Below are 24583 nucleotides of genomic sequence, written 5' to 3'. Positions count from 1 at the left end.
CTGTTTTTTAAATGCCTGGATAAACAAATGGTCCCCAGTGGATGGAAAGTGGCTTATGTGAGTCTATCTTCCAAGAAGGGCGATCGTCCTCCACGAACAACTATAGACCAGTGAGCCTGACCAGCATAATATGTAAAGTACTTGAGAGTATTATCAGAGATGCCGCAATGGAACATCTACTACGAAACAACCTTGTAAAGATTGCCAACACGGTTTTATGGGGCGCTCTTGCTTAACACAATTGCTCAAGGTATTGGATATTTGGACCCATATTCTGGAATGGGGTGGTAATATCGACAATATTTACCTAGATTTTGCCAAGGCTTTCGACAGTGTACCCACAAAGGCTGAAAATCAAACTGGAAGGGTACGGAATTCGGAAATGTCCTAGCGTGGATAGAGACTTTCTACATGACCGCAAGCAGTGTGTGGTGATTAATGGCACGAAATCATCATCTGTACCTGTAACAAGTGAGTAGTACCACAGGGGCAGTGTATTGGGCCCGCTGTTGTTTGTTTGTTTCATAAATGACATGCCTGACTGCTACCTCCTCCATACAAATGTTTGCCGATGACGCCAAGTTATTTCGGGAAATTAGAACCAAGCGGACTGAAGAGCTGCAGAAGGACCTCTGTGGGCTCCAGGAATGGTCAGAAGAAATGGCTGCTGAGATTCAATGTCACAGAAGTGTAGAGGATGCACCTGGGGCGTACCAACAGTAAGGAGGCGTATCATATGTCCCAACAGGATGAAGAAACTGCACTAGTTGAGACTGTGTGTGAGAAGGACCTAGGTGTGTATGTTGACAATGAGCTGAAGTTCTCAGGCCATTGTGAGAAGAAAATCAGGCAAATAAATTATTGGGTCTTATAAGAAGGTCGTTCAGATATCTAGACGGTCCGTCCTCGTAACGATCTTCAGGGTGAAGTGCTTCCCCCATCTGGGTACTGTCACCCCATCTGGTCCCCGGATATGCTAGGGACTGTCAGTTGGTTGAAAATGTTCAAGGAGGGCCACCAGACTGGTGCCTGCACTTCGGCACCTCAGCTACCTGAGAGATTGGAGCGCCTGAACTTGCCTGGCTTATACTACAGACGGGCAAGGGGACCTAGTTGGGGTGTATAAGCATCTCAGGGGGCACTACTCAGTTGATTGTCCTTACTTGGAGCTGGTGGACGCTCGCCCCACAAGGGGTCACAGCTCAAGATTGAAGAAGCCGCAAGTCCAGAAAACCGTGAGGGCAAACTTTTCGGAGTGAGGGTTGTAAACTCTTGGAACAATCTACCAGAGAGTGTTGTGACGGCACCGAGTGTGAGGCTCTTTCAAAAAAGACTTGACCACACTGGAGCGGGTTCAGGTACATTCAGGAGCCGGTGCATGCCCAATGTTGCCAACAGTGCGTGACAGAGACGTGACCGATCGCCGGGCGGCTACGAGGCCGATCTTTTGGTGAAGAATTATAAATGAAAGACGTGACCGATCGCCCAAAGCGGCTAACAAGCCGATCAGTGGCGAAGGAGGATAAAAATAAAAGTAAAAAAAGCTCTTGTGAGAGGGCGGTTCTCGAGCTGCCACCAATGTGAGGGGGCGGTTTCTTTCTCTGTTTCTACACCACCCTCATCTTACTTACTTCTCTTAGTTCTTACTCTTACTCAGTTCCGTCACCTATTCTTGGGTAGCATGGACATTCTTTTGGTAGTATGGTCATTCTTTTCGTAACATGGTCGAGGGTCTAGGCACGTGAGTATGGTAATTTTGGTATCAGGTCACTTGGATGGAAATAAAGGTAAAATACTGTGGGAGAAATGAATACACCTAAAGTACTTCTAAAAACAAATTTATTAATATGCAATCAATGGGGGAAAGATATTGTATTAATCATATACCGTATATATATATATATATATATATATATATATATATATATATATATATATATATATATATATATATATATATATATATATATATATATATATATATATATATATACAGTTGTACCCCACTTAACGCGGTCAATTGAACCCAGAGGGTCCCGCGTTAAGTGAAAACCGTGTTAAGGGAATAACAGAACATATGGGATTAATTCCAATAGAACCCAGCCCGACCCCCAAACTCCACTTTTTGACGACAAATAACTATGTTGTAGTAAAAATAACATCTTAATTTTATGATGGTACATGCACACAATTAATACTTAAGAGAAATACAGTCGCCAAGTTAATGTCCATTCAAATAATGGACTCAACTCCCTCCCCCTCTTCTCACACTACACTCACTGGCTCTTCCCTCTGAGAAATTTTTGGGGGAAAACCAGGTATAGTAATAAATAATTCCTCAAACTAAAGTTAGGATAATATAATTGACATTGCTGGATTCCTTGTAAGACCAGGAATATTTTGAATATAAATGTCATATATTTTTCACAAAAGATAACATAATTACCTAGAGAACAATATTTATCTAAAAATTGTATGTTTAATGCAAAATATATGTTGTTTATATTCAAAATGATCACCAAATTATAAGAATTCCAGCAATGTAAATTATATTCTGGCTGGGTAATTTGTATGAATTTTATGAGCTAAAATAAATATCTTCAGTTAATAAAAAAAAAATATATTCTTCGACACTATCTGTCAATCAAAGTACCCCACCTTGCCTTCCCCCCCTCTTCCAACCGCGTGGTCAGTCCCAACCCTCCCCCCACCCCCCACCAATCCTCCATTCAAGAGTTTTTAACATTTAGTATTAAATAATACCTCAGATTAAAGTTAGGATAATATAATTGACATTGCTGGATTCCTTGTAAGACCAGGAATATTTTGAATATAAATGTCATATATTTTGGACAAAAGATAACATAATTACCTAGAGAACAATTTTTATCTAAAAATTGTATGTTTAATGCAAAATATATGTTGTTTATATTCAAAATGATCACCAAATTATAAGAATTCCAGCAATGTAAATTATATTCTGACTGGGTAATTTGTATGAATTTTATGAGCTAAAACAAATATCTTCAGTTAATAAAAAAAAAAATAATTCTTCACTGGGTAACAGATGGTCGGTCGGTCCCTCCCTCCCCCCCACCCCCCACCAACCGTCCCAAGGAGATGTGTGGGATAACCACTAAATTTTAATAAATAATACCTCAAACTAAAGTTAGGATAATATAATTGACATTGCTGGATTCCTTGTAAGACCAGGAATATTTTGAATATAAATGTCATATATTTTGCACAAAAGATAACATAGTTACCTAGAGAAATATTTTTATCTAAAAATTGTATGTTTAATGCAAAATATATGTTGTTTATATTCAAAATGATCACCAAATTATAAGAATTCCAGCAATGTAAATTATATTCTGGCTGGGTAATTTGTATGAATTTTATGAGCTAAAACAGGCAGTCAGGCAGGGTGGCGGTGAAACCTAAAATAGCTCGAGCCGACACCACCTATGTATATGATGAAAATGAAAAGTTATATATATATATATATATATATATATATATATATATATATATATATATATATATATGGCAAATCATCAGAAAGCGCGGATCTAGGTATATGCTGATAACTTCGTTTTCTTTTCTTCTGTATATATATATATATATATATATATATATATATATATATATATATATATATATATATATATATATATATATATATATATATATATATATATATATATATATATATATATATATATATATATATATATATATATATATATATATATATATATATATATATATATATATATATATATATATATATATATAACATTTTTGTTAAAGAAGCAGAATCAAAGAAAACTTTGCAAGGAAATGGCTCAAAAATCAAGGAAGAGCAGAGCGGCCTTTCAGCAACAAAAACAGAAGTGTTTACTCTCCCTGAAAAACTAGCTGATGCAGTTAAAACTAAGAAAAAACCAAAACCAAATGGATGAACATTACATGGGAGAGAACACTGAATATTTTGTTTGTATATTATACAAAATCATATTCCATGATATATTATATCATGGAACATGATTTTTTTCTTATTATTATAGTATTACATAATGCTATTGAAACCCCAGTTGCTGGTGCATTAAGAGATAAATCCTTCTGGTAAGTAATACATTCTTAATTCTCACGCAATACAGTGCAAAAAAGCTTACCTTTTTCATTTTCTCTCAATAATGATGCACAAATAAAAATATTAAACAAATTTAAGTTTAGTAACAACTAAAATTTGCAAAGGAATTAATACTATACGCATGAAAAATATTGTTGCAATAAACATACATGTTTAATTTTGGGTACTGTGTATTTTAACTATTAGGCACTCACAATATGAGTAACAATGTGAGAAATTAAGTTAAATATGGTACAAACTTCCCAGGTAGGTGCATCCCAGAACCACCCCAGCTGAAAAAAAGTTCGTCTTTATCAAGACCTAATCACATCCCTGAGATTATCAACTTTCCCTGCCTATGAGCTGTATGTTGTTATGGTCAGAGTTGATTGAGAGGAAAGGCTAGTTGTACAGTATGTGCTAATCCTCCTAATGTTAATGGTTAGGGAAGACTGCTGGAGATATGATTGATGAGTATTGGAGTGAAGGAGGGAAGATTGGTGATATGAATTAAAACTACTTAAGTAATGTATAAGTGGGAGAAACTTGACTAGAACTTAAAACTTTACTGTACTGAAGCAGAAGAGTGAGGGAGGACCTTAGATTAGACTGAAGTTATATATACGAGTGAGAGAAGGATTTGTGCTACTTAATCTGCACTGGATTTATTTCCTTCATTTCTTCCATATCCTAGGGTCAGGTTTCACTTTGTCTGAACCAAACCAAAAAGAGTCATCTTTTGACTCCATCCGACTCAAGGAATTTCATCTATCAACTAGAATCAACCAAGTAAAATCCAGTGTAAGCAAATAGAAATGAGATTGTAGAAAAAGATGGAAGACTTTTCTGTACATGTATTTTAATGGTTTATTATAAGAATATCTGTACTGTATTGGTGTAGCGTTTCTATTGTCTCTTTTCATCAGTCATATATACAATAGTCACTTACCAATGTAATTTGAAGAATCATGAACTGCATTTGCCCCCATTCCCCCACTCCTTTAGGACGGGGGTCAGAAGTCTGTTCTGGGAAGTACCTTACTCTCGGAACATTATATCTCTGTTCTACATGATTCGGACATTTCTGTATCTGGAATAAGGAGCTTCCTGGAGGAGGTAACTGATCCTAGGAGAAGCATTTGGAAGTTTGTGTCTCGGAAGTCAGCGTAAGGCTGCTTCGGATCCCTTTTTTTTAAGAGTTTGGAATTCCTCATCCAGGAAGTGCCAAACCTAGAACAAGGAGAGCCGGTCCTGAACTTGGTTAGCCTTTTTTTATCCTTTTGAGATGGGGTCAGGAGGCTTCTTCCAAGAGGTAAATGGCTTTTGGACCAGCATGTTTGTTTGTCCAGTGGTTCCAGAAGTCAGGATCCTCTTGGGGGAGAACCCTGGCCCTCGGACCTGGCATCACCCAGGTTCAGGGAGTGGTGGTGTTGTTGGTAGTGAGTGGTGAGTGTTGTTGGTAGTGAGTGGTGGTGTTGTTGTTGGTGAGTGTTGTTGGTAGTGAGTGGTGGTGTTGTTGGTAGTGAGTGGTGGTGTTGTTGGTAGTGAGTGGTGGTGTTGTTGGTGGTGAGTGGTGGTGTTGTTGGTAGTGAGTGGTGGTGTTGCTGCAGTGAGTGTAGTGCGCTGTTGGCAGTGAGCAGGTGCTACAGGTATGTGTGTTTGTTGGTGGTGGTTGCAGTGAGTGGTGGTGTTGTTGTTGGTGAGTGTTGGTTGGTAGTGAGTGTGTGCGTTGGCAGTGAGCGTGTGCCGTTGGTAGTGAGTGGTAGTTGCCGGCGTATATGTGCGTTGTTGGTAGTGAGTGGTGTTGTTGGTGTGGCGCTGCTTTGGTAGTGAGTGGTGGTGTTGGTAGTGAGTGGTGGTGCGTTTGGTAGTGGAGTAAAAGTTTGGCGGCAGAGTGGTGTGTTGTTGCAGTGGAGTGGTGCTGTTGGTAGTGAGTGGTGGTGCGTTGTTGTTGGTGGTGAGTGCTGTTGGTAGTGAGTGGCGGTGGTGTTGTTGGTGGTGAGGCTGTTGGTAGTGGCGGGTGGTGTTGTTGTTGGTGGTGAGTGCTGGTTGTGCAGCGGCAAGTAGCGCTGTTGGTGGCGCCAGCGGCAGTGGCGTGGTGTTGTTGGTGGTGGTGTTGTTACAGTGGAGGCGGTGCTGTTGTTGCGGTGAGTGGTTGGAAAGAGTGGTGGTGTTGTTAAGCAGGTGAGTGTTGCTGGTGTGTGAGGTGTGGTGTTGCCAGGTGAGTGTTGTTGGTAGTGAGTGGTGGTGTTGTTGTTGGTGGTGAGTGTTGTTGGTAGTGAGTGGTGGTGTTGTTGTTGGTGGTGAGTGTTGTTGGTAGTGAGTGGTGAGTGTTGTTGTTGGTGGTGACCCATGTGGGGTGTACTGTGAGTTGGTTATTGCTATTTTTCAACTCATATTTTCAGATAGATTTACATAATTTTCTTCTTTTTTTTTATACTGTTACATGCACACACACACACACAACCCTCCTACATAATGTGCCCCCCAAATTAAAGAAATGATTAACATAAGGTAAAAAACATAAACAAAATGAAGCACTTTTTACAACAGCTGGAGTCGCCCGGATTGTGTGAACAGGGGTGGAGATCTCAGCAGCTCCAGTCTCCTGTTTCTAGTGAAACTACTGCCAATTGGCAATGTGGTATTTTTCCTTTATTTTATTTATTAGTATAATTTTTATTTATTCTTCACATATACTGGTACTGCAGCAAACATGTGACCCTGGTCCCTTGGTCTCTAAGAGCCTTGGATAATGAGGAGAATATATAAAAAAATATGTGAAGAAAGTTGCCAGTTGGGAATGCATCCCTCCCCCATTTACATTAATTCTTATGGGGAAAATTGCCCCGATATTTGCTACTTTATTAACAGCAATGACTTTCAGGAATCCCTGTACATCGCTTGTGATAACCAGGGTCTTCCTGCACTGTATACCAGTAAATGCGAGATATAAATAAAAATAATTAGTAAAATAAAATAAATCTACTGCATTGCCTTCGCTTCATTACAAATGGGACACAGGAGACAGTAAACAGCTGTTGAGATCCTCCACACTGCTACCCTCCCGTCCCCAGATATGTGTGTGCTAATACCAGTGAATGTAAGAAATGTTTATTACCTTTTTGTTTTTAACCATGTGATAATTATTTCCTTTTTTCTCATTCTGTATTAAAGATTGTGTGTTCATTAAGAGTACAGTGAGTTCTGCTATAACGCATGTTTTGACAACGCGAATTGGCTCTAACGCGATTTATGAATAGAGGAACGATATTTGTATAACGCGAACGCTTGTTTGCTGTAACGCGATTTTTGCTTATTATTTCTCCAATTTTGTGGTATTAACTGTGAGTATGGTAAAGAAGAATATCTCCAAGAAGCGTTCTGGTGATCGCATTCCCGGTGGTGATCGCAAAAGAAAGGCTATAACCCTTGAAAAGAAGCTCGATGTTATCTCCCTCAAAATCACCCTTCTCCCCCAACAAGTTATATTCATATTTTTTCAAGGTAAAGTGTTACATTTACTGTATGATTTCATTATTAGATATGAATGTAACATTTATTTAGACTGTGCTATCCTTTGTGTTAGGCTAACTACTAAATTTTTTTCGATTTTGAGTAATCTGCACCAAACCCTATTTTCTCCATAAGCCCTGTTATTTCTATTATGCGAATTTCTATAACACGATGTTTTACAAGAACACAACTATCGCGTTATAGCAGAACTGACTGTATAAAAACAAACAAAAAACACGTATATCGACTCCAAATTACGGGTTGAAAAATAACCATAACGTAGATCACAGCTTAGACTCATCCACTCTGGAGTGCTACTGGGTGGCAAGTCAGTATTTTGGCTACACAAGTTACAGTCCACTGTCTGCATGAGCCCGCACATATGATCACTTGTCACACCTACACACCTAAGCACTTATTTTTTTTTTTTTTATTCACTGGATCCCTCATTCAGCAATAATTTCACTTACTGTAAGGTTTTGAGGAATGCATCTCCATCTTTAAATGAGGGATACCTGTACAGTCCTAGTTACAGTAGATGTAGTTAAAAATGACTGGTCTTTTCCTAGTGGTGAAAACATGGTAAGTAAAAATATTCTCTATTATTTTTTAGAATATACTTTATAGATTTGACATGTAAATACCTGATAATGAGACAGCACACCACATCCCCCTAGTTGCTCATAACCCAAGGATCCCCATATGTGTCAACTCTTAAGAGGAGAGTCCGGCTTTTGGTGTAGGTGGTTTTAATTTTGGTCGATTGTTATAATATTCCTATCATCAATCAAGGATCATATGTACAGCAGCTAAAACAACTATCTGTGCAGACTTTGTGGGAAACAATACAAAACCATGGATGATAAATTTTGGTAAATGAGGGCTGCCACTATTCTCACGTAAAATTTCGGAGCATATCGACCCCCGCCTGCACAGATAGTTGTTTTAGCTACTGTACATCAATTCTAGCCCCATAACCCCCTTCTACCCTTTAAAAATCTTCAACCTTTTACACATTTGTCTAAATTTTCAAGGTGTAATTTCTCCATTACTTATTTCTATTTGCCTAGAAATCGATAGTACTAAGAGATCTAGTATTGCCATTGTTTGTTTTTGTCTTTGGTTTTAAGGATAAAACATTTTCAACTTGGTTGAAATTTTTGTCAAAATAACGAGATTAAATATTCAACCAAAAATAGAACTTACAAGATAGAAAAAATTTAACTTTGGAGTTATGTTGAGGAAATGTTCTTCCTGTACTGAGCGTTTATTTCATTGAAATCGGTCAAAAAATGGCAGAGAAATTTCAATCTGAGTGTTGGAAAAGTTCATTGTGAGATACAGGCCGATAAAGTTTCTCAACCTTTCTCTTCTGTGTAAGTGCTCATTCTGAGCCGATTTTACATGTAATATCTCGTTTTGTTTTGTATTTTTACATCTCAACTGAACTTTTACATGAGGTAGAGGGGAGGGGTGGAAGGCTGGAGCTGGGCCCCCTGAGGCGGCTGTTACTGTCGCTATTTTAGCAAATATTTTCTTCTTTCATCCTCTTGGATTTAGCAGTGCTCTTGGCTTGTGCTTCCTTCAGTTGTCTTTTATGTTTTTAATGACATGCCATCATGATATTCGAGGAGAGAAGCCTGGTACAGCAGTACAAGTGAGGTAAAATGTGCGGTGCAGTGGAGTACACACCTCTCCTTGACAAGGTCTGACACATACTGATGACACATGTTTCTACTACCTCCCTATACTTGTCAGAGTGAAAGAAAGTTGTCTGAAATGAGTTTCTAGAGTCTTTTTTGAGCTATGTATTCCAAATTTTGGGGGAAAAATTTTTACCACGACCAATCATATGTTTGCCCAAGGAAGGTTGGGGGAGGAGGGAAACAATACATACTGCATAAAACTCTGTTCAGATACAGCCACAGGCAACACATTTGCTCGGGAATTTTTTCACATTTTATTATTTTATGTATTTATTTATTTTTTTCATTTTTTATCGACCTAAGCCAGACGCTCCTCTTAAAAACACACATGGTATAACATTAAAATTTACATGAGCAGTCAGCAAGATCTTAGTTATATTAAAAAAAAAAAATCTGTGCTCCTCCAGCTGTGGTTGAAACAGGTTAAAAAAAAACATTCAACATGATCACTTCCTGAAAATGTCACCTTGATGCTTGATTACAAGGTCGAAGTCATAGGTAAGTCAACTTGCACGCCACTAAGTGATTCACATCTGACGGTTCAAGTAAATGTCTTCACTCGGTACATCATTCATCATACCTCTCGCATTTTTACAATATGGCATACTGAGAGTATAGTAGCTCACGAATCTCATAGTAATCTTGACTCAGTGGACCTTCCAGGGATATGCTGCCAGAGTCTTGCTGTTGGTGGAAATCATTCAGTATTAGAATAAAAAAACAAACATTACTTATCTGTCTCTTGCAAGAAAGTAAGCAGTTAATTAAAAAACATACGAGATATAAAGAATTAATCCTGAAATTATCTTCTATAAAAGTCTGGATGGGCAACTCTAGTACTAATTAGGGCAGACCCCAGTCTGAAAAAAACGAATACAGTGATACCACGATTTATGCGGTCAATTGAACCCACAGGATACAGCGTAAAACGAAAACCGCATAAATGGAATAACAGAACATATGGGATTAATTCCAATAGAGACTGGCCCGACCCCCAAACTCCACTTTTTCCGACACAATACCTATGTTGTAGCAAAAATAACAATTTAATTTTATGATGGTATGCATACACAATAAATATTTAAGAGAAATACAGTCGGCAGGTTTATGTCCATTCAAATAATGGACTCAACTCCCGTCCTCCTCCCCTCTCTCTTCCCAAGCTCGCTGGCTCCTCCCTCTCTGAGATATGTTTGGGTGAAAACACTAGATTTTAAGGTATAGTAATAAATAATACCTCAGACTAAAGTTAGGAAAATATAATTGACATTTCTGGATTCCTTGCAGGTCAAGGAATATTTTAAATGTAAACTTCATATATTTTGCACAAAAGATAAAATATTTGCTTTGTGTAAACCAAATTATTACATTAGATCTAAAATTTGTAAGTCTAATGCAAAATCCATGATGTTTATTTTCAAAATGATCATCATATTATAAGAATTCCAGCAATGTAAATTATATTCTGGCCGGGTAATTTGTATGAATTTTATGAGCTAAAACAAATATCTTCACTAAAAAAAAAAAAATATACTTCACCCAGACACTATCTGTCAATCAAAATACCCCACCTCCAGCTCCCCACTCTTCCCACGATCGCTGGGTCTCTCCCTCCCTACCCCCCACCTTCCCTTCCTACCAGAGAAATGTTTGGGAGAAAACAGTATATTTACATTTTTAGTAATAAATAATACCTCAACCTAAAGTTAGGATAATATAATTGACATTTCTGGATTCCTTGCAGGTCAGGGAATATTTTGAATGTAAACGTCATATATTTTGCACAAAAGATAAAATATTTGCTTTGCGTAAACCAAATTATTATATTACAGTGGTCCCTCGGTTAACGAGCACAATCCGTTTTAGAAGGTTGCTCGTTAACCGAAAACTCGTTAACCGAAACCATTGTTTCAATGGGTTTTTGGGTAATTGGTTCCAGCTCACCGAAAATTGCCTAAATTCAACAAAAAAGGTAGGAAAAGTACACTAACTTTGAGGTGTGTATGTAGAAGGCTCCTGGATGATGATGATGATGGGAATTAGAATAAGGTGGAGGAGAAGGGAGAAGAGAAGGCATTGGGGTGGAAGAGAAGTCACCCCATGGTGCCATTTCACCCATAAAATTTTAGTTCTCTTGGTGTAATTCAAGATTATTTTCTTTAAATCAACACTGCACTGCATTATATATTGTTAATATGTAAAATAAATTTCAAAATGACCAATAATTTGCTTGCAAACACAGAAAAAAGCATTTAGTTGAAAAGTCTCAAGCATGATGTTACCTCCACTGAAAAGACACAAAGACTGACGCCTGTATACTGTATTGGCAGGCAGGATGGCATGCCACAAACTAGTGACCCTACCTTCAATTATGTTCAATAATTGTTAAAATGACTAAAAAATTTAATACAGTTGGGTCTCACATTACGCGGTTAATGTAACCCGGAGGGTACCGCGGAAAGTGAGGAACGCGTAAAGTGAACAACATAACATATGGGATTAATTGAAATGGAGTCCAGGCCGATCCCCAAACTCCACTTTTTGACGACACACAACTATGTTGTAGTAAAAATATTATCTTAACTTTATGATGGCATGCACACACAATTAATAATTAAGAGAAATATAAATAATATTAGGTTTTTTAACACTTACATTAGTAGAAAAGATGGCTGGGCACACGGGGATGGGGGGTTGGTTCCGAAGCAGGGGGCAGATTATTGGCCCTCACCTGTATCACTGGTATCAATTGTATCACTATCCACCACAGAGGCTTGCAGGGCCTCTTTGTTAAACCCCTCAAAGTCCATATAAGTCCATATCCTCACTATAATTATCACTATCACTGACTTGGGCCGGTTGTGGTGGGTGGCGGGTAAAGAACTCGGTAATGTTTTGATGACTAGGCGACCTTGTGCGCACCATTTTCGCGCCTCTTACACAACATGGCGGATGGCGGGAGGTTTGGATCCAAAAATGGCGCGGCTTGCCAGCCGCTCTCCGCGTAATGGGGTTCACGACCGCGGAATGTGAGCATGTTAGGTTCTGGCAAGGCACCGCGTTAACGGTGAAACGCGGAATGCGGGACCGCGTAATGTGAGGATTGACTGTATTAAACTTTTAAAATGATTGAATAGTATAAACTTCTTGATATTTACTAAAAGGGTAAGGAATTTAAGCCCTAGAAATGATTACGTATTGGCGGACTAATACTACAGCTGGTGGACCGCCAAATGCAAGCTAAAACATGTGGAAGTCGGCTCGTAAGAAACTCGTTAATCGAGGGATTGCTCGTTAACCGAAGTTAAGAATCTTATGGGAAGGTAACTCGTTAACCGAGGCGCTCGTTAACCAAGGGACCACTGTAGATCTAAAATTTGTATGTCTAATGCAAAATCCATGATGTTTATATTCAAATTGATCATCATATTGTAAGAATTCCGGCAATGTAAATTATATTCTGGCCGGGTAAATTGTATGAATTTTATGAGCTAAATAAAAAAATTATACTTCACCCGCGTATATGAGTAGATGCACCGCGTAAAATGAAATTCTGGTTCTGGCGAAGTACCGCGTAAATGTAGAATCGCGTAAAGCGAAACTGCGTAAATCGGGGTATTACTGTATATGGGTGGGGGGTGGAGATAACACTGCTTATCTGAACTGTTTAGAGAAAATCAGTTGTTGTTATGTTATTACTGCACTTCAACAACTAAGGTCTTTAAGTGTATAACAAGGTTATTAAAAGAAAATTACATCAACAATTAAAAAATATGAAACAGAACTCTCCGGGTTGAAAATCAGACATATAAGTCTGGTTGTCAACAACTGTTGTCACCGAGATGATTGTTATTTACTGTAAGTGTTACATGTAAGTAACAACAGATTTGTCTTATGAATAAAGAGAAAACTGTATACAGTCGGCCCTTAACATACGTGGGTTTAGCATACTCGGATTTGCAAATACGCGGACTTCCCCGCCGGAGGAATATTCTGTACATTGAAGTACCATTTTTTGGCTTGGAAGACGCTGCATCGTGGAAGACGCACCCTGATTTTGGAAATGAAATAAAAAAAAAAAAATAATAATAAAAATAAAAAATTACGGGTTTTAGCCCACCTGGGTACAGGTCACTTACCCACATTGGGGCCTAGGGGGCGAAAATGTAATAATAATAATAATAATAATAATAATAATAATAATAATAATAATAATAATAATAATAATAATAAACAAATACAAATTAAAAAAAAATATCGAGTGAGAAACAATACACCTGTATGTATATTGTGTTGTCAAAGTAAGAGAAACCATTGAGACCCAGCAGAAAGTCAGATCATCAACCTGGGACTTGGTCTCATAGCAGCAGGGTCTACCATTGGACAAAACACTATGCTTCCAATATCTTCCCAAACGGTAGTGCCTCCTTGTTTGGTACATTAGCTGCCTAATACCGACACCAGTGAAACCGTTGCTTGATATACAGCCCTTTTGGCACAAGTACACACACCTCTTTGAATATCATCACTTAGAACTGCTTATCAGTCGTCATTTTCATCAATTTAAAAAAATCTGTATAAGAAGGTGAAATCTTTAATACAGCACTCATTTTATACACCTGGTCACCTCCACATCTTAGGGGCTGTAGTGTTTACATTCCTTCTCTTGTTTTTGTCGGTATGACAACGAAGGGAAATATTTTCCAACAGTAGAAGGTAAGCAAATGTAAGCATGTATATCAACGTCTATATAAAACAAAAAATCTTTATTTAAAAGCAAAATAAAAGTAAAAAACAACTCGTTTTTTGCAAAACCAGTGACTGATTGGTTCTACATAATTATAAAACTGAAGAAAATAAGTCCTCCATCGTAGCTGTATTAAAATTAATGTAGAAAAATTAATATGGTTGTTTTAAGTAATGTTATTTAATGTTAATAAATGGAACAATGGAAGTAGCTAACAATTAAGGGTAAAAAAAAGTGAAGTCGTGTATGTAAGTGAGCACATGTGTAAATATATCATCATTACAGTGAACCCTCACTTAACGCGGTTCTACATTTACGCGGTACCCTGCCAGAACCGGAATTTCCACTTTACGCGGTGCATCTACTCATATACGCGGGTGAAGTATATTTTTTTTTATTTAGCTCATAAAATTCAAACAAATTATCCGGCCAGAATATAATTTACATTGCTAGAATTCTTACAATTTGATGATCATTTTGAATATAAGCATCATAGATTTTGCATTAGACATACAAATTTTAGATCTAATGCAAGTATTTTGTTTACTCAGAGCAAATATGTTATCTTTTGTGCAAAATATATGAAGTGTATATTCAAAATATTCCTGGTCTTGCAAGGAATCCAGCAATGTCAATTATATTATCCTAACTTTTGTCTGAGGTTTTATTTATTACTAAAAATGTAAATATACTGTTATAACCCAATCATTTCTCTGGTAGGGAGGGAAGGTGGGGGTGAGGGGTAGGGAGGGAGGGAGGGACCCAGGGAGCAGGTGGGAAAAGGGGGGGAGGTGGGGTATTTTGATTGACAGATAGTATTTCGGTAAGTATATTTTGTTTATTTATTGAAGATATTTGTTTTAGCTCATAAAATTCATACAAATTACCGGGCCAGAATATAATTTACATTGCTGGAATTCTTACAATTTGATGATCATTTTGAATATAAACATCATAGATTTTGCATTAGACATACAAATTTTAGATCTACTTTAAGTATTTTGTTTACTCTGAGTAAATATGTTATCTTTTGTGCAAAATATATGACATTTATATTCAAAATATTCCTGGTCTTACAAGGAATCCAGCAATGTCAATTATATTATCCTAACTTTAGTTTGAGGTATTATTTATTACTATACCTTAAAATCTAGTGGTTTTCCCCCAAACATTTCTCAGAGAGGGAAGAGCCAGGAGTGTGAGACCATTATTTGAATGGACATTAACTTGGCGACTGTATTTCTCTATGTATGTACCATCATCTAGAACATAGGTATTGTGTCGGAAAAAGTGGAGTTTGGGGGTCAGCCGGTCTCTATTTCATTTAATCCCATATGTTATGTTGTTCACTTTACGCGCAACCTACTGTGCACAGTCATATTATGTGTTAAAAAAATTCCATGAGACCTGCTGGACCACCACTCCATGACCCCTGACGGAGGCACGATGATCCTTCCCATACTGGCCAGATATTATGTGTTAAAGGAATATCCTTTCCTTCCTTAGGCTTTAGTAATCATTTGCCTCCAGGTGTAATGTTACCCCACATCTATTGAGGATAAAATCTTTCACCAACAAATTCACAATAACACATTTGCTGTAATCAGACATATCTAGCTGCCTCAACAATTACAACCCCAGTTGCAATTTTAAATTCTGTGTCATTACTAAGGAATAACGAAGTCTCGGGTGCACTCTAAGATTGCGAAAAAACGGAGGACTCAGGCTTCCTGAAGCGAGAGAAAACGGACTCCTATGATGGGGAACACAAGCACTCACACATGCCACTCATACTGACAGACTTGACACTCACTTACTTGATAAGTTTTACCAACCATTAGTTGTGTGCTTTATCTAGTGAATTTAGTCAATATTGTACAGTACAAGTACACTGCAATACAGTGGTCCCTTGGTTAACAATGGACCTAAGTGCAAACCTGTACTGTACATGTACTAAGTGATTACGGTACTTAAATTGTTATGTCTTTTGCAAATATAGATTGTTTATACAGGTATTCAAATAAATCACTATCTTACAAGAATCCCAGCAATGTAAGTTATATTCACCCAGGTCGTTTGGGTAGCAAATTATGAGAAGAGCTTAGTCACTCTTAAGTAATGATAAATTAACATGCAGGCCTTCAGCGCCAACTGTCAAATCATATCGTCTCCCCCCCTCCCACCCACGCTCCCTCGCGTGGGGGGTTTTAGGCCTTAAGTTTTTCATATATCTCAGACTACATACCATTACTCAACATTTCTTAATAATTTGATACTATTGTTTTCTAATGTTTGTGTCAGTAAGGGATGTGAGATAACGAGGAACTGTTTTCAGATGAGCTCCTCATTCTGGTGTAAGTAGCACTGTTACCTTAGTAGTGCTCATAAGGCATTTAATATTTCTACCAATTTTTTATATCATGTATAACTTTTGTTCCCCAGTGTTGTGTTTTAAGCCACGCTAAGAGGTGCGCATATGTTGGTGTACCATTATTGATTGTGGTTGTAGTGTTGGAGGGAATAGAAGTGTCAAATTTTACAGTGCGTCTCATTCACCCCAATCACAGGTGCTATCTTTCAACGGGTCACGGAGAATATTTTTTAAAGTAATTGTGTTTGTGCTGGTTCGGGTTTTTCTCAAAGGAGCGCTTCCACTGCATTACCATCCACTATAATAAAAATCCCCAAGTGAGAGAATTCCGACCGGTTATAGCTACTCCCCGACTTACAACGGGGTTAGGGACCCAAATCCAGGTGGTAAGTCGAAAATGCTTAAATAATACATAGAAATTCTAAAATGAGTGTCTCTTTTTCTTCTCAGCACCACGAACTCTAACTTTTACACTTGTCAGCCATTTTAAAGGGAATTACCAAAAAAAATTTTGTCAGTACAGGTAGTTCTCCTATAACGCGATAATTGTGTTCATGTAAAATATCGTGTTATAGAAAATCGCGTAATAGAAATAACAGGGCTTATGGAGAAAATAGGGATAGGTGCAGATTACTCGAAATCGAAAAAATTTAGTAGTTAGCCTAATACAAAGGATAGCACAGTCTAAATAAATGTTACATTCATATCTAATAATGAAATCATACAGTAAATGTAACACTTTAGTTGATGGGGGAGAAGGGTGATTTTGAGGTTGATAAAATCGAGCTTCTCTTCAAGTGTTATATCCTTTCTTTTACGATCATCACCGGGAATTCTATCACCAGAACGCTTCTCGTTGATATTCTTTACTATATTCACAGTTAATACAGTGGGGTATGCTATAATTAACGAAACTCCTACAACGAACATTATTTATTTTATTTTATTTTTTTTCTAATTTATTGTTTTTTTATTACAAATATTAATGATATTCTTTATTTCAGGGATTTAGATGCATATTTATGCACTTTTTTACAATTTTTACAATTCTATATTATATTTTTCAGTGTTAAGTGGTTGTATTTGGGGGCCTGGAACGGATTAATCCTATAACGAACGAATGCTATAACAAACAAGGTTCTAGAACCAATTAAATTCGTTATAGCATACTCCACTGTACCACAAAATTGGAGAAATAGTAAGCAAAAATCGAGTTATAGCAAACAAGCGTTCGCGTTATACAAATATCGTTCCTAATTCATAAATCGCGTTAGAGCAAATTCGCGTTATCAAAACACGCGTTATAGCAGAACTCACTGTACACAGTGCGATCAGTAACGTCGGTTCTAGAAAATACGTAATTTGAAAAATATTTTATAAAACCACGACGGTCGTATGTCGGGGTTGTCGTAAGTCAAGAGGTACCTGTACTGTAAATGTATATCTCATAAGTATCAAGTCAGGTCAGTAACATGAAACTCACTAATCCCCCACAGCTGTGTGCAAGTGGAAAATACCAGTTTTCACTTTAACACAGCTTCATTCATGAGGCACACCAGTATCATATAAAGGTTTACTTTTTTTTTATCATTATTATATCCGTTAGCCAGAATCCCTCAAACCCGGATCTCTCCGATAGCTGGAATTGAAATTTTCTCAGATAATCTTTCCCAAAGCCTGAATTTCCCGGAAAATTCCAGCTTTGGGAATTATTTTCCGAGGAGCACATTTTCTGGAAAATTCCAAGAAAAGTCTCCCAGTACCCGGAAAATTCCGGGGATGAGAAACTGTTTTCTGGGTTTGAGAGATGAAAACCAGGCGTATTTCAGATTCTCGGAAAACTTTCCCCAGAACAGTTCCCAGAAAAATTACAGGGACGAGAAATTCTTCTCAATATCTGGAGATCTCTCATTCCCAGAAGAGCTTTGCACAAATTGCTCCAGCTAACAGGGTTATCACTTCTACATAACTTGGCATTACTATATGTTACTTTATTATCATAATTTGGGGGGGGGGGGAAGTGGTACTGTACTGTCTTGAAAAATTTACCAAAAATCTGTTCTAGTAATGTTCACAGAATTTTTCCAATACTGTATTTACAGTAAATGTCCAGTTTTTGTCGGTTTCCGGGAAAGTAGAATATTCGGTAAAAAGGAACAGAACCTGCACCAATGTATTTGACTACAAGTTGATTTACTGTATGATATGCAAAGTGGTAATTTCTTGAGAAAAAATGTATCTGGATTCAACACCAGAGTTCTTATGTTTACTAACAGAACCCATATCTTCTTTACACATCAATGTCACAGTTAACCTCCAGGATTCAAACAATGGAACACAACACATCATCTAATAACCTACTAGACCCCATTCAGTTAGGTGTTATCCGATTTTACAGAGAATAAAAAAGAATCAAGAATATATAAAGGTACTGTAGGTAAGAAGCCTCCAATACAACAATAAACAACTTACTTTTTTTAGAGCTAAAGTTCCATTGGCACACCAGAGAATGCCAGCGTTGAACTCAGAACTAATTCCCGCTCGACTGAGAACTTGCTTGAATTCACTTAGTCGAATGTCGTTAATGAACACAGGAATATGTGGAAGTGCCTGAGTATAAGAAAAAAATTAAATTTGGTTTTTCCCAAACAGTTAACAATGAATCAATTATACACCAATCAACCTCCCAGTAAATTATTTCAACCAAGCTCAATGAGATAACAACCATTCAATTTGCAGACAATTAATTGATCATTCTAACAAAATTTAGTGAGAATATCGAGCTATATTACTGTTGAAGCATACTGTAGGTAGATTAAGTGTTAACATGGTTTATATACCTAGAATGTAAGACACAGTAATGTAGCTTGAGCAAAATGTTACCGGTACAGTATTGTTATGCCCATCATGCAGGGGTAGAAATTCACCATTTTTTTCATAGTCGCCAGCAGGACTAGTAGATCTGAAAATTTACTAATCCTTATAAATTTTTACTAGCCCTTAAACAATTTGTCAAGAAACATTAAACATTGGCGCTTAACGGGTTTATACAAAGTTCTATTTACTGTGTGACATTTATTTACTAGTAAAAACCATGTTAAATCATAAACCAACACTGGAATAATCACATATTAACTACATTATTAACATGAAGCATGGATTTACAGTGTGAACACTGGAATAATCACATATTAACTAAATTAATTGCATGGAGCACATATTTACTGTGTGACATTTATTTAGTAGTAGAAATCTTAAACCAACACTGGAATAATCACATATTAACTAAATTAATTGCATGGAGCACAGATTTTGCATTGCATTTGAACAAGCATTTCCTGTACATGCTCCTCGTTCAACTCATTGTTGTCGTCCAGATCTTCCACTGTGCTGCAGCCAGCAGTGTGAGTGTAGCCATCCACACGGCGGGCCCCAGTTGTTAGGAATCTGGCAATGGCTTTGTCCGGATTGAAATTTCCAACACACTCTGTTTGCAACTGAACCACCATGAGATCCGTCAGGTGGTCATCAGTGAGACGACTGCGCCAGTCTGTCTTAATGAGTTTGACCTGTCTAAAACCACATTCAGCATCAGTCGAACTAGCTGGACTGGAAAGCAGTAGGTCAACCAGATGGAGAAATGAGGCACACCTTTCTCTGTATGATTGGTTGATTTGTTGCCAAGACAGTCTTGAAACAAGTGATGTCTTACTCTTGTAAATATAACTTTTGAGCATAGTCCATTCATCCTCTACCAAAGTAGGATTCACCTCTGCCTCCATCAGTGTTTTCTCAAGAGCCTGGGCCAATGCTTGCACAGCGCTATCCCCGAAATCTCCATTCCCACTGTACTCTGCAGGCCACAATTTGAAATTCAGAATCCATGCATTCTGGAGAATCGTACTGGCCATGTCAATAAATCTTTTGTTTAGACTTGAAATCGGTGATGTCAGCATATCATGCCTTGCAGTCTCGAAAGTGTTGCTTCTACCACTCAGCTTCTCTCCTTGGAACATGGTCGAGTCACCCTCCATAATCCTTCTCAGGCTAGGTCCTGGCCAAGTCAAATATTTGTTAAGTACATCAACTACAGTCTGAATTTCATTCAAGATAGCAGAAATATTGGTTTGACCAAACAGCTCTGAGAGGCACCGCACCACATCCAGTAGGAGGTGAAGGTACTGGACTATGTTAGCACTGGTTAGAAGGAGCAGGTAGTTCTTAGCTTTTCTGGATAAATTCTTGTGGTAAGCGGGATCATCAGGGTTCTGTATCTGCTGCATGTGGAGTACAATAGTCTTGTAACTCTTCAGTAGATGCTCCAATGCCTGCAACATATGCGGGAGCCACCTTGTACCACCCACACGTGTTAGAACCAGAAATGGTACCTGACATGTCATGAGCATGCTTCAACATGCTCCTGTTGAGAGAACTCTTTTCATAGAACACGTATATGTCTAGCAGCAGTAAGTCAACCTTTTCGGCTAGTGGAACATCCTTTACTGCAAACTTGTATTCTACATTATATCATTGAGTGTATATATTTTATTTTCATTTTCATATAAAGTGTTGTATACAGAAAATGGGTATCCCTTCCGCTTGCAATACCGGTAATACAGTTAAGATAACTAGCATTAATAGTGTATTCTCTATAAGCTCTTGTACATATTGAGTGTGTCTTACCACTGTCATCGGCCCACTCGCCCATCGGGTGATCCCAGACCAGCAAAATAGTAAAATCTTGTCGCTCTTATGATATTTTTGTCGCCTAGGGTGACCGAGCGTATGTGAATTTCTACCCGTCATGTCAGGTGACTGTCATATTTTCCATTAGTGTAAAACCTAATATCAAGAGAAATTTTGAGATTAATAAGATGTTACCTGTTCTTTTGAGATGACCCTGAGTGTTGCCATGTCACTATCCCGCTGGTTCTCACTTGAGATAACTGCAATGTAGAATATAATATTACCTTAGATTCTTACAGAAGAATGGTTAACTATATAAACAACACCATAAGAAAATATATGACTAACCCAATCTTAATCTGAACAATTATTTCTCAATATGAAACAGGAAGGAGGGGAAGTTTGGGAAGATCTAATACTGTATTCAAATTTTCTACAAATAACATGGCCATAAAGGAGATGGGGGGTGTCTCCCTATGTGGGCTGAGAAGATCATGAAACTAAAAGCTTTTTCAAAGGAGGCTAAGAACAATACTGTTTAGAGCTACCGGGGCAGGTCTCAATACATATATACTGTACGCACAGAGTACCTCTGGCAGAGATGGATCCCTTCCAAGGTTATGGCCTTTACATTTTATTAAATAATGTACGTACAGTGATCCCTTGGTTAACAAGCGCCTCGGTTAACGAAATTTCGGTTAACGAATTACCTTCCATAAGATTCTTCGCTTCGGTTAACGAGCAATCCCTCGGTTAACGAATTCCTTATGAGCGCCCCTCAACATATTTTCGCCTGCTAACTAGCTGTAGTATTAGTCCGCCAATACAGTAATCGGTTCTAGGGCTTAAATTCCTTACCATTTTAGTAAATATCAAGAAGGTTGTACTATTCAATCATTTTAAAAGGTTTATATTAAATTTTATAGTCATTTTAACAATTATTGAACATAATTGAAGTACAGGAAACTAGATTTATGAGCGCCAAACAGCCACTCAACACACCAAGTTTGGCGTCAGTTTGTTTACAGGTTCAGAGGAAGGAACATCTTGTTTGACTCTTCAACATAAATGCTTTTTTCTGTTTACAGTCAAATTATTGGTCATTTTGAAATATATTTTACATATTGATAATATATAGTGCAGTGCAGTGTTGATTTAAAGAAAATAATCTTATATTACACCAAGTGAACTAAAATTTTATGGGTGAAATGGCAGCATGGGGTGACTTCTCTTCCACCCCAATGCCTTCTCTTTTCCATTCTCCTCCACCCCCATTCTAATTCCAATCATCATCATCATCATCAACCAGGAGCCTTCTACATGCACACCTCAAAGTAAGTGTACTTTACTGCATTATTTTTCGTTTGTATGTAATTTTCGGTGAGATGGAACCAATTACCCAAAAACCCATTGAAAAAATGGTTTCGGTTAACGAATATTTCGTTTAACGAGCAACCTTCTGGAACGAATTGTGCTCGTTAACCGAGGGACCACTGTACTGTAAGTTTCTATCTTTTTATTTACCTTAACACCATCCCAGCCACTGTGATAGTACACTTATTCTCCATAATAAATATATTACTGTACCTGTACTTATCAGATACATGACAAAACTGTAAACAAAGTTAACAAAGTCAACATCTCTAATAAATATATTACTGTAGTAATACACTGATTCCCATTATATAATTGTAGAAGTATTCAGTGAAAAAATCCTATTCTGTACTGTACTGAACCCCTGATGAGTTATTGTACCATTCTAAGAATTCACTGCTTTGCTTGAAAACACTGCCATCAGTCAGTTGATGATACACCCACACTCTCTCTTGTTTACAAGGTGAAAACACTGCCATCAGTCAGTTGATGATACACCCACACTCTCTCTTGTTTACAAGGTGAAAACACTGCCATCAGTCAGTTGATGATACACTCACACTCTCTCTTGTTTACAAGGTGAAAACACTGCCATCAGTCAGTTGATGATACACCCACACTCTCTCTTGTTTACAAGGTGAAAACACTGCCATCAGTCAGTTGATGATACACCCACACTCTCTCTTGTTTACAAGGTGAAAACACTGCCATCAGTCAGTTGATGATACACCCACACTCTCTCTTGTTTACAAGGTGAAAACACTGCCATCAGTCAGTTGATGATACACCCACACTCTCTCTTGTTTACAAGGTGAAAACACTGCCATCAGTCAGTTGATGATACACCCACACTCTCTCTTGTTTACAAGGTGAAAACACTGCCATCAGTCAGTTGATGATACACCCACACTCTCTCTTGTTTACAAGGTGAAAACACTGCCATCAGTCAGTTGATGATACACCCACACTCTCTCTTGTTTACAAGGTGAAAACACTGCCATCAGTCAGTTGATGATACACTCACACTCTCTCTTGTTTACAAGGTGAAAACACTGCCATCAGTCAGTTGATGATACACCCACACTCTCTCTTGTTTACAAGGTGAAAACACTGCCATCAGTCAGTTGATGATACACCCACACTCTCTCTTGTTTACAAGGTGAAAACACTGCCATCAGTCAGTTGATGATACACTCACACTCTCTCTTGTTTACAAGGTGAAAACACTGCCATCAGTCAGTTGATGATACACCCACACTCTCTCTTGTTTACAAGGTGAAAACACTGCCATCAGTCAGTTGATGATACACCCACACTCTCTCTTGTTTACAAGGTGAAAACACTGCCATCAGTCAGTTGATGATACACTCACACTCTCTTTTGTGTTGATGGCAATATCCACAGCTCCTAACTTTTGTTCACTTCCACATTCCACACTTTCTCTTTCAACTCTACAAATGGCACATCTACACATCACACCTGAAAATAATCACCTGATTTCAATGAGACGTAATAGTAAAGACTAACCTTGCCTGTCCCCCTCTTGTACTGTTTCATTAATGTTTTCAGTGGGGAAAGAAACACAGCCATCCACCCAAGCTACCTCCATGTCTCGCCCTGCAGGTTGTAGCATCAGCGATGAGACTAGTGACTCAGCAAGCTTGATCTAGAACATCGTATTTCAGATCTAAATTTCTGTTGTCACAAGAATTAATAATGAGAATGTGGATAAGTAGTAGGGAGGCCTATGGTGATGTGCAGTATATGAGAAGGAAGGTGTGATTGTGAAAGACCTTGATATAGAATGATAAACTAAGGAATCCAATGACACTATTTTATGAAACAATGGTCTGATGTCTAATCTCTAACCAAAGGGCAAGGCTCTATACAGTATACAACTTCTTTGTTACATTAGCAGGTCTGTCTTTAGGCAATTCCCATCCCTGGGAAGTAAGTCTACCAACTTATTGCTCCAAAACAGCTTTTAAATTCAACACTGGCACACCCAAAGGAGCACCAGGTAGTCTTGCTGCCAGTGACACAGGCAG

At 37.9% G+C, this 24583-nt stretch overlaps 1 protein-coding gene across 1 annotated transcript in view; it reads right to left on the bottom strand.

The window, feature by feature from the left end:
* Positions 1 to 9529: 9529 nt before the first annotated feature.
* The window catches only part of LOC121871761 (probable cleavage and polyadenylation specificity factor subunit 2), a 53938-nt gene continuing 38884 nt past the window's right edge, over positions 9530 to 24583 (bottom strand). The window contains exons 15-18 of the mRNA XM_042374199.1: positions 24063 to 24201; positions 21357 to 21421; positions 18948 to 19085; positions 9530 to 10041 (exon numbers count right to left, since the gene is read on the bottom strand). Coding sequence (XP_042230133.1) covers positions 9949 to 10041; positions 18948 to 19085; positions 21357 to 21421; positions 24063 to 24201 — 435 coding nt within the window. The 3' untranslated portion in view covers positions 9530 to 9948. The remainder of the gene's footprint in view (positions 10042 to 18947; positions 19086 to 21356; positions 21422 to 24062; positions 24202 to 24583) is intronic.

The sequence above is a fragment of the Homarus americanus genome, unplaced genomic scaffold, assembly GCF_018991925.1.
Source record: "Homarus americanus isolate GMGI-L3 unplaced genomic scaffold, GMGI_Hamer_2.0 scaffold39675, whole genome shotgun sequence".
Taxonomy (NCBI): Eukaryota; Metazoa; Arthropoda; class Malacostraca; order Decapoda; family Nephropidae; genus Homarus; species Homarus americanus.
This window is presented reverse-complemented; position numbering and strand designations above follow the sequence as displayed.